We start from the raw sequence: 20,717 nt of genomic DNA, 5'->3' as shown, positions 1-20,717 counted from the left end.
AGTATTTCTTAAGAAAACCTTCACCTGTCATATGTACATATTATTTTCATGTTCAAGATTTTATTTTTATTTTTATTTCATTTTATTGTATTTTACAAACCCATTTAATCGTTATATTTATAGATAATTCGATATATGGTGTTCCATTTTGCATGTCTTTTATCTGATTTTTATTATTATACACTCAGCAATTTTTTAAAAGTTGTTTGTATATATACGTTAGGACTTAGATATGTTTTTATGTGAATGTCTGTATTGTAGGAATACATATATATTTGTATGTGTGCATCTGTGTATATGTGTAAGTGAGCGTGTATCTTTATACTTGTACACATATGTACATGGGTGTATATGCATGCATGTATACACTTATATTTGTGTGGATGTGTATTTACGTGCATATTTCCATATATTTATATACGTGATCTTATATGTGTATTTATATGCTAATATATACTTATGTATATATGTCTCCTTTCTTGACATTTCGGTCAGCATTCATCACTCCACTCTCACCACCCCCATCAAATACAAACACACAGACTCACACTCATACCTCAACTTCTCCTCCTCCCACCCTAAACACACCAAGCTTTCCATCCCCTATTCCGAATTCCTCCATCTACGCAGGCTCTGTAGTGACGACCGTGACTTTGAGACTCAGTCTCAACTCATGGCTCGCCACTTCAGCCTACGTGGATATCCTCTTATCACTATCCATCCCGCCCTTGCCAGAGCACGTTCCGTGGATCGTGCATCTGCTCTCTCTCCACGTGCACCCCCCCGCTGTCTCTCGCCTCCCGTTTCCCCTCACCTACAACCCCACCACTCTACCTCTCCAACGCACCATTCTCCGAGCCTTCCGGCAACTCCAGTCCGATCCCTTCACTTCGCACATCTTCCCTAACCGACCCCTCTCCTCCTTCAAATGACCCCATAACCTATGAGACCTCTTGGTCCAAAGCTTCTCCCTAACCCAACCTCCCAGCCTGGCTCGTTTCCTTGCTCCCGCCCACGCTGCCGCACTTGCCCTTACCTCTCCAACACCAACCTTCTCACTGGCACCCATCATCGACCCTATCACATCACCGACTCCTTCACCTGCACTTCTGCCAATGTCATCTACTGCATCTCCTACTCTCTCTGTTCTTCTCTATACATCGGGCAAACATCGGACGGCTCTTGGCTGACTGGTATGCGGAACACCCCCGAGACATCCAACTCGGCAATGACACCCCGGTCTCGCACTATTTCCGCTCTACCGGTCACTCTTTACAACATTTGTTCGTGTTCGGATTGTCCTTGCACAGGGGCCATCCAGACTCCCGTTTGCGCCATGAACAAGGATTAATCTTCTCTCTTTGCTCCTATGCGCCACATGGGCTCAACTCTCCTCCCCTCTTCATCTAACCTCTTCCCCTTGCCTCTCACCCCTCACACCTACTTCCTCCCACCCACCTCTCCTCTCATGCTCCGACTCCTACTTCTCTTAACTCCTACTCTCCTACTCTCTTCTCTTCACTCCTACCCACCTTCTCCTTCCCCTTCATTGTCATCCGTCGCTGACGACCCCTGTTGTACTCTTTCGCCCCAACTTTCTCTCACTCCTTCTTCCTGTTTCTTGAGTAATGCTGCGATGGACTGGCATCCTGTCCAGCCGGGGGGAACACATACGCCATAGAAACCGGGAAACCAGCGCCAAATTACCCACCAAAAATATAACCCCTCAAGTCAAAAAGTGCAACCGCCCTAACTGCGTAACTTGCACCTTTCTCTTAGAGGGCTCAACATACAAATTTAAGTTAGGCCTAACTTTTACCATAAAACATGACTTCACCTGTGCTTCGAATGCGGAGGTTGTAGTGGAGACTACATTGGTCAAACAAGCTCAACTTTGAGGGATAGACTTACAGTGCACAGACAACAAATCCAGGAACCCACCACTAGGAAAATTCCCATTAACCAGCACCTAGACCAATGCCTCATAGACAAAAACCCTAAATACCAAATCTTCCCTCTCTATCAATGCACTGGAAACACTTCAAACCAATTCTGTTTAAATAAGGAAAACATACTGATTAAAATATATGTACAACAGCTAAATATCTTTTAGAAAAAAGAAAAAAGCAGTATAAAGAAGAGGAAAAAAGACTCAATTTCAACACAAAAAAACAACAAAATTTTTTGTAACAATCTTCCACCTGGGTTTCGAAACCGCAACTCCAAATCACCACACAAACACAAGATGCTGTCATCACCCACCTCCAGTCTAATGAAATTCCAGAAACACCAGTTGCTGACATCACCTAATTCCAAACTAATCAAAACCGAACTCAGCGAATACAACAAAAAGACCCTCTAAGAGAACCAACCAACCGGAATGACCTATAACCGTATCTGCAAGGAAACCAACCAAGCAGAACGACAAGCTTGACCACGGAAGAAAAACGTCATCAATTTTTTAAGGAATCGAAATCAAATCTGCTTGCAGAAAAAAAATTTATAAATACATCTATCCCTAAACATACCATTACAAGCGAAAGCAACTGTTTAAAGAAGATCTGAGAAACCGTAAACCAAATTCCCTTTTTTTACTATTTTAATTCTCACACTTGTTTTTTTCAGCATGACTTGTTGACCACTACTGAAATTAATGAACTTTGTACATTCTAACAAATTAATGTACAGTTTTAATTTCAAACTTACACCTTCTGTTTTGAACATGATAATTTATCAGCATTGAAACATTTTAGTTTGTCAACATTGAAACATTTTCATTTGTCAACAGTGAAACTATATATATTGCTTTTCAGTAGGAAAGCAGGCAAATCACAAATGCTATCAGGTAGATGGCCCTACTCGATCTGTAGGAAAGGTGTAGGTAGAAATTCCATAACATGTACCCAGTGCAAGCTATAGACACATAAGAGGTGCAGCAATATCACAAGAAGGTCAACTGGGAAAATAGTTTTCATGTGTGGGAAGTGCACAGGTACAATAAACACTAAAAATGTATAGAAAATAGAGTTCATCAACTGCCAAGGGGGTAAGCTAAAAGTAGTTGATAGCTTCTGTTACCTAGGTGACCAAGTCAATAGCAGAGGTGGATGCTCTGAGAGTGTAGCTGCAAGAATAAGAATAGGCTTGACAAAATTCAGAGACTCCCTACCTCTGTTGGCAACAAAGGTCCTCTCCCTCAGAGTGATAGGCAGACTGTATGATGCCTCTATGCAAACAACTATGCTACACAGCAGTGAAACATGGACTGTGACCACTGCGGACAAGCACAGTCTTTTCAGGATGTGTAATGTCAGTGTGCATGTACAAAAGTGTGTAAGCATCTTGAGAGAAAAATTGGGCGTAAGAGGCACAAGATGTGGTGATCAAGAGAGACAAGTGTGTTGGTGTGGTCATGTGATGCATATGAATGTGGACAGCTATGTGAAGAAGTACCAATCTTTAACTGTGGAGGGAAGCTGAGGAAGAGTTAGACCCAGGAAGGCATGGATGAGGTGGTGAAGCATGATCTTCAAATTTTGGGCCTCATGGAGAAAATGACTAGTGAGCAAGACCTTTGGCAATATGCTATGCTTGAGAAAACCTGTCAAGCTAAGTGAAATCGTGTGCCAGTGTCACATAACTGGCATCGATGATGGTGGCACTGGGCATTATAGAGGCAATGTGATCAATGCTGGTTTTGTGTAACTATCACCTGTGCTGTGGCATGTAAAAAGCACCTTTCAAGCGTTGGGCTTCACGGAGGCAATGACAAATGACCAAGACCTTTGCCAATATGCCGTACTTGAGTAGAAGACCCACCAAACCAAATGAAATCATAGTCATGGCAGATACTGGTGTCATACAAGTGGCACCTGTGCTGGTGGTACATAAAAGCACCCATTACACTCTCAGAGTGATTGGCATTAGGAAGGGCATCCAGCCATAGAAACCATGCCAAATCAGACTGGAGTCTGGTGCAGCCTCTCAGCTTACCAGCCCTCGTAATTGTCTGGCTGTAGAAAATCTGCTTAAAATAATTTCGTCTGTCACATCATCCTCATCATTGACTGCTGGACATTATTGTCTCTAGTCCCAGGCTCCAAAGGGTCAGTTATCTAGTTTCCATGATGCGTAAGTGACTGAGATCACAACATTCTTCACTGAACAGGACACCAGCCCATCACAAGGTGACCCATTTACAGGTGAGTGAACAGGAGCAACGTGGAATGAATTGTTTTCCTCAAGAACATAACACATTGTCTAACTCCAGAATTGAAACCATGATCTTGCAGTCATGAGTGAAACACGCTAATCACTATGCCACACACCTTTACTCATGCCTTGGCCAGGCTCTCTATCAGTTTTGACACCAAATTCTTTCTACTTGTTTCGCTTATTTGACTGTGGCCATACTGGAGCACTACCTTAAAAAGCACCCAGTCCACACTGTAGACAAAAAAATGTCACTGGTTATGTTATTTGCAGACACTCCATTACAAAAGTGTATCCAGCCTCCTTGACATGCTACATGTCCTTTGTATGCAAAAATGGCATTAAAATGGTGTTACTTCTAGTGCTCCATGTAACTATGTCTGTGCTGTGTCATTCTTTTACTTTTTTACTTGTTTCAGTCATTTGACTGTGGCCACACTGAAGCACCACCTTAGTCGAACAAATCGACCCCAGGACTTATTCTTTGTAAGCCTGGTACTTATTCTATTGGTCTCTTTTGCAGTATCGCATCATCTTTTAACGTCTACTTTCCATACTAGCATGGGTTGGACGGTTTGAGTGAGGGCTGGTGAGCCAGAAAGCTGCACCAGTCTCCAACATCTATATATATATATGTGTGTCTACCAAATCCACTCACAAGACTTTGGTCAACCCGAGGCTATAGTCGAAGATACTTGCCCAAGGTGCTATGCAGCAGGACTGAACCTGGAACCATGTGGTTGGTGAGCAAGTTTTTTACCACACAGCCATGCCTGTGCCTATAGCAAGCATCTTACCACACAGCCTTTTGTTCCAGTTGATTTCATCAACAGAACAGCCAGCTTATGACATTAATGTGCACATGACTGAGCACTCCACAGACATGTGTACCCTTTACATAGTTCTCAGAGAGATTCAGTGCAACACACAATGAGGACAAGACCAACCTTTTTGAATTACAGGTACAACTCATTTTTACCAGCTGAGCAAACTGGAGCAACATGAAATTATGTGCCACTGGGATTTGAACTCACAGGCTTATGATTGTGAGCCAAATACCACTAACCACTAAGCCATGCACCTTCATCTTTGTAAGTATGCTGAAAGGAATATTAAAACAATGATGAGCTATGAATGAAAGGATACAGGAATACTTACATAACGACATTGATACCAGATAACTGTGCAATAATGTGCAAGGAACAACAAATGAGGAGTGCTCGCCAAACGCATGGTGTTTTTACAATTCTCTTCCAAACATGAAACATAGATGTCTCTGTAAAAAATATAAGCGTTAAGCTTGATTATTTTACTATATTTTGCATAGGGAATTTATTGAAAACAAACAGCATACAAAACAGTTTAGTAGAGGCTAACATAGTTAATGTTGTGTGATGCCCTTATTTAAGAATATTTAATCAGCTAAAATTACATCAGTTTGAAAAGTGTTAATGATAATTCTTGATACAAAAGTCAAGGGAGACAACTCCTTTTGAATCATTGCATTAAATGTGTTAACCCATACTTAACTCTATGTTTTTACTGCAGAGGACATCCGTGGGAAATTTTATTGCATGTTAGTATACGACAACATTACTCATCAAAGAGGTGCTTGGCTCTCCCACCCCTCACCCTAGATGGAATTTTCTAATCTGAAGGAAAGAAGCTTTGATTTGCAGGGTAAAGAATGGTGTAGGAAATGGATTTCATATGAAATATCTCAATTTCTACATTGAAAATTTTTCTTTTATTAGATAGTCATGCACGCAAACACACACACACATGCACACACACACACACACACACACATGTATATACATACATTATATACATATTATACACGTGTGTACCCTTAAGGTAGTTCTCAGAGAAATTCTGCATGACACAATGTGACAAGGCCAACCCTTCTGAATTACAGGTATAACTTATTTTTAACTGAAGAATGTACAGCTGAACATGGCTAGTGACTTCAGGCTTAGGGCCAGGAAGATCCAGAGGCACAAGCCAATATGGAAAAGGAGGTCGTGGAAGCTCAAGGACCCCTCAAATGGGCAGAGATTCAGAGGTGTCCTTAATGAGGCCTTTGATGAGATGAAGGAAGAGATTGAGACATATGACATAGAGGACAACTGGAAGTTCCAATGGGACAATCTATTAAAGGCAAGAGACCAAATCTGTGGTTGGAGTAAAGTCTCTGCCAGACCAAGAGTGATGTGGTGGTGAAACAGTGATGTTGACAGGGCTATAAAAGAGAAGAGACAAGTCTGGAGAGAATGGAAAAGAGCAGGTAGCAAAGAATCATATCAGAAAGCTAGAAGGGAGGTTAGACATCAGGTTTATCTAGTTAAGGCTGAAGCAGAAAAGAAGAGGTTTGCCAAAGTCCTATAGAGTAAAGATCACACACACACACACACATGTATATACATACGTTATATACATATTATACACGTGAAGTGTTCTGGATTGCTAGACAGTGTGTCAGTGAGAATTGAGTTATTGCAGGAGAGAAGTGTGTGTGGATGGATAATGGTATGCTTGCATGTAGTAATGTGGACAAGAAAGAGGTGTGGAAAAGCTACTACGTAAGACTGTTGAATGTAGAGAATGAATGGGATAAAGGGAGTCTTTCTCATGTGAACCCAACAGAGGGGCCAGCTATCTTAGGGGACAGCAGTATGATAAATAAGGCAATTAAAAACATGAAAACCAGGAAAGTCTGTGGTCCATTCAGAATCATGGCTGAGATGCTCAAAATATCCAGTAAGGGCTAGTTACCCACATAGTTAATCAGGTCATGCAGGAAGATGTAGTACCCAGTGACTGGTGTAGCAGCAAAATTGTTAGCTGCTACAAGGGTAAGGGTGATGCTTTAGATAGAAGCAATTACCAAAATCCTGGACCAGGTGATGAAAATTATGGAGAGGGTTATTGCCCAATTAATTAGGAACCGAATCAGGCTAGGTGAAATGCAGTTCAGCTTCATCTGGAGGAGAAGCTTTACTGATGCTATTTTATAGTCAGGAAACTGCAAGGAAAGTACTTAGCTAAGAATAAACCTTATACTTAGCATTTGTTGATCTAGAGAAAGCCTTCGATAGAGTGCCCTGCTGTGTGATATGGTGAGCACTGAGGAGGCTAGGGAAAGATGAGTGGCTTGTGAAAGCTGTACAGGCCAAGTACAAAGATGTTGTTAGTTAAAGTGAGAGTTAACCATGAGTACAACAAAGAATTTGGTGTACACGCAGGGGTTTGTCAAGACTCAGTCCTCAATCCCTTCCTTTTCATCATTGTCCTCCAGGCCATAACAGGAATTCACAACAGGAAGCCCCTGGGAACTACTATATGCTGATGATATTGCCCTCATAGCAAATTCCATATCAGAGCTAGAAAAGAAATTCCAGGTGTGGAAGCAAAACCTGGAATCTAAGGGCCTTAAGGTTAACTTAGCAAAGACTAAGGTCTCAGTAAGCAAGAAAACAGACAAGATTCTACGCACTTCAAGTAGGTGGCCCTGTTCAATTTGTAGGAAAGGTATAGGCAGGAATTCCATATGATGTACCCAGTGTAAGCTATGAACACACAAGAGGTGTAGTAGATTAATAGGATGGCTATCTGAGAAGATAGTTTATGAATGTGGAAGATGTAAAGAATCCATAAAAACTAGAGACTTGGGAAAGTGATTCTCTCAAATGCCCTGGCAGCTCATAGAGGTAGCAGATAATTTCTGCAACCTAAGGGACCAAATTAGTTGTGGAGGATGCACGGAGACAATGATAGCTATTCAGCAGGACAGCTTTTCACAACATCAGTGAATGTTTTAATCTCTGTATCTTGTATCAGAAGTGACGAATTCTTGTCTGAGCATGTAGCAGAAAGTTGAACACCTGTGATAGATATATAAATGTGTAGTAGATATATGGGTACATGTTGCAAATGAATGAATCCTGTGGAAGACATATGGGTACGTGTAGTAGATATACGGGAACATGTAACATTTAGTTGTGTACTTGTGGCAGATAAATGAGGCACATGTTGCTGACAGTTGAATATCTTTAGCAAATATCTTTAGCAAATATATTGTTACATGTAGCAGACAGTTGAATAATTGTGGCAGTATATGAGTAAGTAAGGACCGTGTGATCAGGAGGGGTGACGAGGAATGGCTCCTTTAGTACATCGCATGGTTGATACAAATAAAAATATGAAAAGAGGATAAATGAGTATAAGTGCCAGAAGGAAAAAGAGACAAATTGCACCAATACCAACCAATCAGAGTGGTGGACACAACAGGGTCCAAAGGTGCGGCCAAAGGCTATCTGTTATCCACTACATCTGTATTTATGTATATATAACACAGAGAGAGAGAGAGAGAAGTACGCTACAAGTACATGTAATGGATATATGATTACATGTATCAAATATATGGCTACATGTAGTACATATATGGGTAAATGTAGCAGATATTTAAGTACCTGTGGTTGATAGTCAAATACCTACAGTGGATAAATTTGTATATGCAACAGGTAATTGAGCAACTGTGGAAGACAGTTGGGTACACCTGACATATATATGAGTGCATGCAGCAGGTAGCTGAAAACCTGAAGCAAATACATGGGTACATGTGGGAGACAGCTGAGTACCTGTGACAGATATATGGTACATGAACAGACAGTTGAATAGCTGTGGAAGATATCTGGCTATACATAGCAAATATCAGTGCATGTAGAAAGTAGTTGAGTACTTGTAGTTGATATATGAGGTTGGTCTTGCTAATATAAGGGTATATGATATGTAGCAGATGATTGAGTAGATGTGGTAGGCAACTAAATGTGACCAATATGGGTGTAGATAGCAGGTAGTTGATATAGGAGGTACATGTGGTAGACAGTTGACTTGCTATGCTAGATGGTTGCGTACCTGTGGCGAATATGGGTACGTGTGGTGAATATTGGTACAGGCAACAGGTAGTTGAGTATCTGTGTAGCTACATGGGAAAAGCAGCAAATAATTGAGTATATGTGGTAGATATATATGGGTACATAAACAGACAGTTGTGTAGTTGTGGAAAATAATTGAGTGCATGTTGCAATTAATTGAGTACATGTGGCAGATATATGAGGTACATATAACAGTATGTTCAATAACCATGGTGGCAAGTAGTTGAGTAGCTGTGGTAAATGTGACCTCATGTAGCAAATGTAGCAAGCAGATGAGTACCTGTGGCAGATATATGAGGTACCTGTAGCAGAATGTTCAATACTCTTGGTGGCAAGTAGTTGAATAGCTGTGGAAAATGTGAGTTCATGTAGCAAGTAGATGAGTACATGTAGCAGATATATGGGTGTATGTAATAAGTAATTGTATACAAGCAGTAGATGTATGAGGCACATGTAGCTGACAGTTGAGTTGTTGTGGCTAATGTGGGGTACATAAAGCAGTAGCTGAATGTCTACATCAATCAATGTACATGTGGCTGTCATATAAGTGTTTATAGATTACATGTGTGATGCATGTAACTGTAAACTGAGTTTTTAAAAGCTGAAAACTGGAATAGTTGCAGTTGGCAATTGGAAAAGGGATACTTGCAGATGTTGATAGCATACTCATAGTAGAACACATGTATGTCGGTGGTATACTTGTACATGTTGCTGGTATATTGCAGTAGTGAATGGTGCACTTGCAATGCTCACTGATGTATTACAGCATTTAATGGAAAGTTGCAGCAGTCACTGGCATATTGCAGCAACAAATGATGTACTTGTTGCAGTTAATGGGATACTTACAGAGTTCATATTTGCAGAAGTCAATAAAGAACTTGCAGAGGTCAAGGTTGTACTTACAGAGATTAATGGGGGTACTTGCAGTAGACACAGATGTGCTTGCAGCAGTGAATAAATGGGGTACTTGGAGTAGACACTGGTGTACTTTCAGCAGTGAAGGGGGAACTTGAACTGGAGAACAGGGTACCTGTAGCAGAGTACACAGATGCAAGACTGTTTCAAGTAACAAGTTTTCTCACTGGTCAGACAAAACTTATTTGTAAACTTGAGTATTCATTGTTATAGTTAATAAATTATAAAAGATGGTTAGTTGACAGAAATGGTAAAGAGTTTGGAGAGAATATTGTAAGGAATTTAGTTTTACTTCCTTACATTTCTGAGTTAAAATTATACTAAGCTGTTAAGATACAAATCAAACATATATTGGAATTCATTCATAAGTTTTGGTATGAAAACACATTTGAAACTTCTTCTGGTTGTGTGATACAAACTTCTTGCTTCAAAGTGATCTTAATTAAGACCGTTCATCAAAACTCAATGTTAATTTATTACAAACACCAGACTAATAATAATGATAAAATTATTTTACTAAATACTTGAAAATTAATTGAAAAATTAATTGAAACAAAGGTAGTATATTTCAACATAAACATGGTAACAAAAGGGTCAAAATATCTGTATGTCTTCCTTAAATCATCTACATCAGTGCTACTCAAAGTTGTGGTCCGTGGACCAGTACCGGTCCATGAGCCATTAGTTGCTGGTATGCAGCAAGTTTCCAGAAAAGAAAGAAACATAAAATGCTTATGTAATATTGTATTATTTGTGTACAAAATAAATATAAGATTAAAAAAAAATTGTCAACTTTTATTATATTCATTATATATATATTGTTTCCAGTATGAATTAATATTACTAAGAAATTTTATCAGTCTCTGGCACATTGGGAAAAGAAACTGCCGGAGCGCAACATCAGATAGTTTGAGAAGCACTGATCTACATCACTTTTTTATATTCTGTACAGTTCTCCCTTAGAAAACATTTTATCTAATAGAATTAGCGTAGCTAGAGTGTGTGCCACCCAGTGTGGCTCCTCCATTTGTTGTCCCCAGACCCCGCAAAAAAAAAAAACACATTGCCTACGGCAGATCCAAAAATGGTGTCCCTTTAAAAGTGCCACCCAGGGTGGACCACCTCCACCGCTCTCCCCTAGTTATGTTAGTGTTTAATAGTGATCTCAAAAATAACCAATATAGTGAGTGGTGAGTACCATAGATCAAGTATTAAACTCTCTCTCTCTCTCAACCCTCTCTCTTTTACTTCCTCTTCCTCCTCCTCCCTTCTTTCTCCCTTCCTCCTCCTCCTCACCACCACCACCATCATCATCATTTAATGTCCATTTTCCATGCTGGCATGAGTTGGATGGTTTAACATGAGCTGGAAAGCTTGGAGAGCTACACCAGACTCTAGTCATCTGTTTTGGCATGGTTTCTACAGGACTGGATACCCTTCCTAATGCCAACCGCTTTGCAGAGTGTACTGGGTGCATTTTATGTGGTGCCAGCCCAGATGCTTTTTACATGGTGCCCCTCTCTTTTAATTTGCTAATCTGGTAACTTACATTATTGTGAAAGATAATGTTTCTGTCATAATTACCCATGGTGCTTATCTTTTGAAAATATCCTCCTAAATCATATCAATACCAAACTAAAAGACATTATTAAATAAGAGTAGGTGCACACGGAGCAATGAAACTGTTCTGCATGCTCTTGTACAGCGTCTGCGCATTGCTGATTTGTGGAGCTTCATAGGAGGGGAGTAGGGGCGGATGGGGGGAGGGGAGGAGGAGGAGGATGTTGAAGATGATGAATGGTCTTTGCTCAACACTGACTTGAGTGTAATTAACAACAACAAAAACAAAAATGAAAAGAGAGTTCTAGAAACTCCAGAAAGATTCTTTCTTGATGTTACAAAAATTTTAAAAAAGGTGAAACTTTGTGATATTTCAGGGTACTTTCTAGGTTTAACTGGAAAACTGCCAAAAATGTGACATGTACTCTTGTAAAATTATTCCACTATCAGCAGCAGCAGTAGTAGTAGCAGTCACCTCATAGATGAAAATAGATCAAGGTTTGCTAAAGAGTGCAGACATAGCAAATTCTTTGTTAAAGTAACTAGAACGTTCCAAACTATGTAATCACTTTACTAAACCACCGTGCCACAGAATCAGTGCAGAACATAAGTTTGGAGTTTTAATGGATGCAAAGAATAATCAAATAAATAAATAAATAATACTAATAATAATAATAATAATAATAATAATAATAATAAAATGCTTTCTAATTGATGTATCAATACCAGCAGATGACAATGTTTCCCTAAAAGAGAGAAACTTTCAAAATACAAAGACCTGGAAATAGAGGTAACTCGAATGTGGAATCTAAAAACAGAAACAATTCCTATCATAGTAGGTGCCTTAGGTATAATAAAAAAAATATTCAGACAAATACATAACAAAAACACCAGGACTTACAAATATATATAACATACAGAAAATTGCACTACTGGGCACTGCACACATCCTACGCAAAACACTTTCAATACAGTAACCATAAGAGCATCACAGCAAACCACAGCACATACCCAAGGCACACAGAGCTGCGCTTGGTAGTGAAGTGAAAGCACGTTATAAAAATAAAACTACTGAATGATAATAATAATAACAATGCCTTAGGTATAATAAAAAAATATTCAGACAAATACATAACAAAAACACCAGGACTTACAAATATATATAACATACAGAAAATTGCACTACTGGGCACTGCACACATCCTATGCACTTTCAATATAGTAACCATAAGAGCATCACAGCAGTTTGCTGTGATGCTCTTATGGTTACTATATTGAAAGTGCATAGGATGTGTGCAGTGCCCAGTAGTGCATCACAGCAAACTGCGCTCGGTAGTGAAGTGAAAGCACGTTATAAAAATAAAACTACTGAATAATAATAATAATAATAATAATAAATAGACAACACATTAGAAAGTGATAAGTGCAGAATCTGTGGACAAAATGGTGAAACCGTATGGCATATTACCAGCCAATGTACATCACTAGCCCAGAAGGAATATAAGAGACACCATGACAATATAGCAAAGCTTGACCATTGGACATTTTGCAACAAGTATGGACTTGACAGAGCGAAACCGTGGTTCAAACATAAACTCGAAGGTATCGTCGAAAATGATAATGCAAAGATCCTATGGGATTTTATGATTCAGTGTGACCATGAGATAGAGAATAGGAAGCCAGACATAGTCTTAAATGAGAGAGAAAGCAAACTATGCTGGATCATAGATATGGCATGCCCAGCTGACAACAAGGTATGCGATAAGGAAGAAAGAAAAGTTGAGAGATATCTGTTAGATTAATAATGAAAATTTTAGTAAATTCTTCATTATTTTAAAGTTTAATTGAAACAAAGGCAATGTATTTTAACAGAAAAATAGCAATGAAAGTGTTAATCGGAATTTATATTTGTGTGTTTTTGCAAAAGTTGTAGTCATATTAAGCATAACAGGTGCCAATTAAAGACAGGTAAGAAAATGTTCTCACAAATAGGGGTTTGTTTTTGTCACATATGGCTCAGTGGTTAGAACATCAGGCTCATAATCATGGGGTAGTGAGTTTGATTCATGGACTGAGCAGTGTGTCATGTTCTTGAGCAAGACACTTTATTTTACATTGCTCCAGTTTAGTAGGCTGTGGGAATGAGTTGCAACATCACTGGTGCCAAGCTGTATTGGCCGCTTTGCTTTTCCCCTTGGATAACATTGGTGGGATGGTGAGGGAAATTTGGTATGCATGGGAGACTGCTGATCTTCCATAAACAACCTGCCCAGACTTGCACCTTGGAGGGGAACTTTCTAGGAGCAGTCCCATAATCATTCATGATTGAAGGGGTTCTTTACCTTCTTTAAAATCACATCACACTGTAAAACTCCATGTATAATATGTTATTTATTGTCAACCAAAATCATCAATAAGATTAGAAGGTGTGTATAATACATGGTATTAGGCAACAGAGTTTCTCATTCAAAGCATTGTGAGCGGGTTTGGCAAGTGATATGATAAGAGACTGTGTTGAAACTAAAGCAATTACAGTGAGGCAGACATGTGTTAGCCTTTCAAAAACACACAAAAACTGTCACCTTCAGTTAATCATTTATTATTTCACATCAAAAGTTTTCATCACACAATTTGCAACCTGGTCACTGACACAGCTCAAATATAACTGGTCTGAGACAAGATTGTTGGCCAGTATACACATGGCCTCAGGGTTTTAAATACGAAGCTTTCTCTCTCATCTACATAAGTCAGTCATTCTTGTTGTAATCACCTGGTCTTCTTTATTAGTCTTGTATGCTTTAGAATGGCTAAAATGAAACTTCCATGCTGTAATTACATTTTTGTATTATTTTAAATTAATTGATTTTATACAAAATATAAAATTGAAAAACTAATATATAGGTTTATAATAGCTTATAAATACTCTTATATTGCCCTCTAGCAAAACACAGTAAAATAAGATAATTACGAAAGAACTAAAAAAATTATCCTAATTTTTTTCACCTTAATCGCTTGTCATAGGTTGCTGTATAATGAAAAGTTAAATATTTTCCAAGATCATATCTCTGGTATGTATGCGACATGGACTAAGAAACTCAAATGTGCACTGAATTGACTTATTGTGTTCTGTCAGAGGGTGGCAGTGCAGCAGTTGTACAGTGTTGTGTATTATACATAATATTATAAGGCTCTCCCCCCAACTGCCAATTAAGATGCATTTTTAAAAAATTCTTTTTATTTGTTTCAGTCATTTGACTGTGGCCATGTTGGAGCACCGCCTTTAGTCAAATAAATCGATCCTGGGACTTAATCTTTGTAAGCCTAGTACTTATTCTATCGGTCTCTTTTGCCGAACTGCTAAGTTATGGGGACATAAACACACCAACATCGGTTGTCAAGTGATGATGGGGGACAAACACTGATGCACAAACATATACATAGCTCTCTCACTTTCTCTCTATATATATATTATACAATGGGCTTCTTTCAATTTCCATCTACCAAATCCACTCACAAGGCTTTGGTTAGCCTGAGGCTTTAGTAGAAAACACTTGCCCAAGATGCCACACAGTGGAATTGAACCCAGAATCATGTGGTTGGGAAGCAAGCTACTTACCACACAGCCGCTTTTGCGCCTATGCATGAACTTTTACAGTGATTGAGTTACAGCTTTGTAATATTGATTTTTAATTTTGATGATATTTTATCTGACTATTGAATATTGATATTTAATAGTCAAATAGACAGATATATGGATTCTGATATATGCAGACAAACTAGATTGAATTGAAATGTATTCTTTTCCCATAAGGCATATTAAAACTTCCTTGGCTAGCTAGAAATAACAGCAAACATTCCTCAAGCCATACCCTATGGCTTAAAAAGAAAGGGAAGAACTATTGTGTTATAGTACTAAACACATATACAATCAGAGAAAAGAAAATGATTACATGGTCACAGTTGGAACAAAATTAAATTGAGGTTTGCTTGACTTAGGGTTAAATAACAACAGCAACACCACCAACAACGACAACAGTAAGAATTCTAAAGGCTTACTTTCCAATCCACCACTGAGATCCTGTCGAATTTTTATCTCTTCAGTGTTTGATGTTACCAACAAACTAGACATTTCTTTCTCAACTTCATCGAGTTTCCCCTTTTGTAACAAATACCGTGGACTTTCAGGTAACCAGATGAACCCCACAAATTGGATGACTGATGGGATCAAGGCAAATCCCATTAAATATCTGCAAAGAAATATAGATGTGAAAACGATCAAAGAATATATCTTTGGCAAATACAGTGTTACTATTTTAAATCTCAGATGAAATAAAAGAGGAGACTGGATTCAAAAGTAATAAATGGCATGAAATGTGATTAAGTTCATCATCAGTTTGAAGGCATTTCCTGCCATATCAGTGGATGAAGGGTCTAGAAGATTTTCTATGAAAGAATACACAGTGATAATTTCTCATTGTCCAATCAAGGCTATAAAAAGGAACTGGACACAATAACCAAGCTCTGTATACTTACAGTGCTCTTGCAGCATACAACACTGACCTGTGCCTACAAATGAAGCCTATTAACAATAAAAAGAAGTGAGCCAGTGGGATCTGCGACAGATTGTGATGGCAGTGTATGACCATTGGTGAGTCAACTTATATCTTCACTGTTGAACAACTGAGGGAATGTCTGGGATAACAAGAGAGTCTTTAAGTGGTTAACATACTAGAACTAGTAGTTAAAATTCCCTCAAATCATATAGCTTCTTATAAAAGGCAAGGAGACATTAGATAATATAATTCTGATAAGAGTCTTCCCTCACAAGCCAATAAGATTTGTGCTGTGCTCGAGAAGACCCAGCAAGCCAAGTGAGACCATAACCGTGGCCTATGCCAGTGCAGCATCACCAGCCCATCTAAGAGTACCCTTCAATCATTGGGCAATAAACTGTGCTTGTTGAGACCTGTTGAGGCAAGAGAAATCATTGTTGTGGCCGATGGCAGTACCGCCTGATTGCACGTAAAAAACACCATTCGAGCATGGTCGTTGCCAGTGCTGCTTGACTGGCCCCTTTGCCAGTGGCACGTAAAAAGCACCATTTGCGTGTGGCTGATGCCAATACTGCCTGACCAGCCCTCGTGCCAGTGGCATGTAAAAAGCACCTACTACACTCTCAGAGTGGTTGGCATTATGGAGGGCATCCAGCTGTAGAAACTTTGCCAGATCAGATTGGAGCCTGGTGCAACCTTCTGGCTTTCCAGACCTCAGTCAAACCGTCCAACCCATGCCAGCATAGAAAATGGACATTAAACGATGATGATGATGACAATAATAAAACATACCAAGCACAAGGTGACAAACTGGCAGAGTCATTACTGCACCAGACAAAATACTAAGGAATATTTCATGTCTTTAAGTTGTGAGTTCAAACTCTGCTGGGGTCAACTTTACCTTTCATGTTTCAGGATTGATAAAATAAAGAACCAGTTGAGCATTGGAGTTGATGTAATCGACTTAGCTCCTCTCCTGAAATTGCTGGCCTTGTGCCGAAATTTGAAACCAATATGTACCAAATAGTAATAATGCTAAATGACATTTTTGCTGAATTCTGACACATGAATATTCTGAGTTCAAAATCAACTGAGGTCAATTTTGATTTTCATCCTTTTTGTGGGGTTGATGAAAGAAGTGAAGCGATAGCTAGATAGTTGAATGATCTCCCTTGCAAGAAAGATCATAGAGTAACCTCCCTTTCTAAGTTTCTCAAAGCATTTGTGTCATGAGACGTGATTTTTAATTATTCAAGAAGCCTAGCGTTTCTCTTTTAAGTTTCTAGAATGTCTGGTGTTCCATTTATAAAAACAGCTTGCTAACCCTGCTCTTCGCTTCTTAGTCAATTAGACGTAGAGCCATTCATGTCATTGCTATGTCTGTCTATTTCTCTGAAAACCACCACTTAGCTGTTATTTCTACATTTTCTATCTGTGAACTTTCTTGCATAGATTACTTCATTCAACTAGATTCTACATTTTGGTTATGTATCATCATTGACCAGTAAAGAAAATATATTTTTATGTAGTAAATATATAGTTCTTGAATTTATTCATCTCCTTATGAACTCTTGTAATAATATACATGCAGCCACATCAACACCTTGTACTGACTATATATTCCCACTACAGAAGTACTCTTTGAATGCTGGTGGGGGTCGATGCAAGCAACTCCTCCATCCTGGCCTGGCACCAGAATTTGAAAGCATTATGTACCGTTGTTTTGTTAATTATTTTAAATGCCTATGTAGTCACAAGCTTTCATAGGCTCACTTTTGGCCTTTCTACCCTTCACCTAGCAGAACATCGACGGTGCAACAGCTGAGGATTAGACAGCTGCACCAGCACTCATTTATACTCATTTCAAGTTGAGTAGGCTGGAGTAGTGCTTAAATGAAGTGACTTACTCAAAGAGACATGTTGCCTGGTCCATTTCCTTAAAGGGACAGGATGGTCACAGCTGGAATGCTTTTGATTGTAGGTCAACTTGACCAATTATTGACAGGTGGATGGGAGTGGTAAACTACAATAGCAACATAAACCAAAACAGAAGGAATATACACAATGGTGTATTTGATAATCCTCATCATTATCATCAATGTTTAAGGTCTATTTTCCAGGCTGGCATGAGTTGGAGGGTTTCACAGGATCAAAAATGTCACCAGACCCAGACTACATTGAGTCTCAATGCCTATTTTGGAATGGTTTCTATGTCAGTTTACTCTTCCAAATGCTAAACAAATTTGCGTATGTATGTGTGTTTGTGTATGTGTGTTTGTATGTGTGTATGTGTGTGTGAGTGTGTGAACCTGATTATGAGTATAAATGTATATGTATGCATGCATTTATATGTCTGTATATGTGTGTGTACATATATATGGATACATATGTGTGTGTGTGTGTGTGTGTGTGTGTGTGTAGCACGCATGCCAGCACTGCGTAGAAGCACCAAGTATACTCTGTAAAGTGGTTGGCATTAGGAAGGGCATCAAGCCATAGAAACCATGCCAAAACAGACTTGGAGCCTGATAGCCCTTCAGCTAGTCAGCTACTGTCAAACTGTCCAACCCATGCCAGCATGGAAAATGTATGTTAAATGATGATGATGATATATATATATATATATATATATATATATATATATATATATATATAAACACATATATATCATCATCATCATCATCATTGTTTAACGTCTGCTTTCCATGCTGGCATAGGTTGGATGGTTTGACAGGTCTGTAGAGCCAGAAGGCTGCACCAGGCTCACGTTTTGTTTTTGTATATACATGTATGTGTGTGTACATTTGCAAAGGCCATCCATTGCTTGAACTTACCGCCAACTTTCATGTTTTATATAGCTCAAGGCTGCAGCTAAAAGAACAGAGAAAAACAGACCAAATATTAAAGCAGATTGGTTAAGCACCATAGCATATCCCCTCTGTTTTGATGGACTGCTTTCAGCTAAATACACAGGCACTGCCACTGAGGAGAGACCTGGAAGAAAAAATAGCGGACAATTAGGAATAAATTAATTATAAAAGCAAATAAATATTTAGAAAAAATATAATGTGTCTTGAATGGCAAAACAATACACTATAATCACAACAATGGACGATAATAACTGTTATAATTTAATTATTCATAGTCTGATATAATAATAATATTTCGAAATCCAAAAATCCCTTCTTCAGATATTGCTAGGAATTGTAGCAGTGTGATTACGCTCAGATGTGAACAAGAAAATAGTGAAATTCATGACTCAAACTGTTATATTGAACATGTAATTGTAATTGGCACTCCGTGAATTACGATGGTACGCGTTCCAGTTGATCTGATCAACGGAACAGCCTGCTCGTGAAATTAACATGCAAGTGGCTGAGCACACCACAGATCTTAGCGTACTTCTCGGGGAGATTCAGCTTGACACAGAATGTGACAAGGCTGGCCCTTTGAACTACAGATACTACTCATTTTTACCAGCTCAGCGGACTGGAGCAATGTGAAATAAAGTGTCTTACTCAAGGACACAATGTACCACCAGGAATCGATCTCACAACATTACGATCGTGGGCCGAATAACCTAACCACTTAACCACGTGCCTTCTCACAAATGCGACACTTGTTGATTGACTGTGCGCTTATAACAAGCAGTCGTTGTAACTCATTATAATGTAGTACGCAAAATAAAATTGCAAAGAACAACGCTAGCCGAAAAACATAGTATTCCATAAAAATGAGAGTAATTATGGAAGCTTGACTAATAGCAAAATACAAGCTTAAACACACTAATACGTCATGAAATCTACCAGAATCTACCTGCACGAGTTTAAATCTTCTGTTGATGATTTTGACAGTCATAAGATTATTCATAGTACTTAAGAATTACGCAATAACATAGCATAGTTCTAAATTTGGCACACATCGTTTTTATCAACCATAAAGTTATTCCCAAGATCTATTGCATCTTATTGCATAACACGAACAAAATACCATTATCATCATCACTTCATTTTGAAAAGAGGACTGTGCAGATCTCAAAACTTTGATAGATTAATGGATTTAAGAACAATGTTGGAAAGCACCTTTAAAAAAGAAATCAAACTTGAAGTAGTTTCTGTCTCAACTTCCTTCCAGTTTTACAAAGTATGTGAAAAAGCAAATTGGCATAATTTTTGTACATATGTGAAGTTCAGGACGAGGGACATGTGTTGCACCAGACTTTGCTGACGGATATTCAGAAAAGATGTGGAAAATAGCAGGTTCAGGTTGGAGGAAACATAAATTTCATAGATTGGTGTACTGAGGAGGTTGTATAGCAAAATAGATGATGAGTGGTAAGAAAGTTGGCAGTGGGAAGGGTACAAGACAGGAGAGTGTTCAATTTGTAGAGTGCAGTGATAGTTTAAAGTAATCACGCGTAGGATGACATAGAACTAAGCTTCGCTGTCACAACTACAGCTATAGAAATGGAAGGACTGTGAGTAGATGACAGTAGATTTGGCTTCGAGAGTAGAACAAGGTAAAATCAAAGCAGCAATGA

At 38.8% G+C, this 20,717-nt stretch overlaps 1 protein-coding gene across 2 annotated transcripts in view; it reads right to left on the bottom strand.

Annotated features, from left to right (window-relative positions):
- LOC106874825 (proton myo-inositol cotransporter) overlaps positions 1-20,717 on the bottom strand; it is a 99,492-nt gene that overhangs the window by 18,121 nt on the left and 60,654 nt on the right. For both annotated transcript variants that reach the window (XM_052966156.2, XM_052966157.2), the window contains exons 3-5: positions 19,012-19,171; positions 15,681-15,871; positions 5,371-5,488 (exon numbers count right to left, since the gene is read on the bottom strand). In XM_052966156.2, coding sequence (XP_052822116.1) covers positions 5,371-5,488; positions 15,681-15,871; positions 19,012-19,171 — 469 coding nt within the window. The remainder of the gene's footprint in view (positions 1-5,370; positions 5,489-15,680; positions 15,872-19,011; positions 19,172-20,717) is intronic.

Source organism: Octopus bimaculoides, chromosome 3 (assembly GCF_046866305.1).
Source record: "Octopus bimaculoides isolate indiv1 chromosome 3, ASM4686630v1, whole genome shotgun sequence".
Taxonomy (NCBI): domain Eukaryota; kingdom Metazoa; phylum Mollusca; class Cephalopoda; order Octopoda; family Octopodidae; genus Octopus; species Octopus bimaculoides.
The sequence above is the reverse complement of the archived record's forward strand: the minus strand, read 5'-3'. Positions and strand labels throughout refer to the sequence as shown.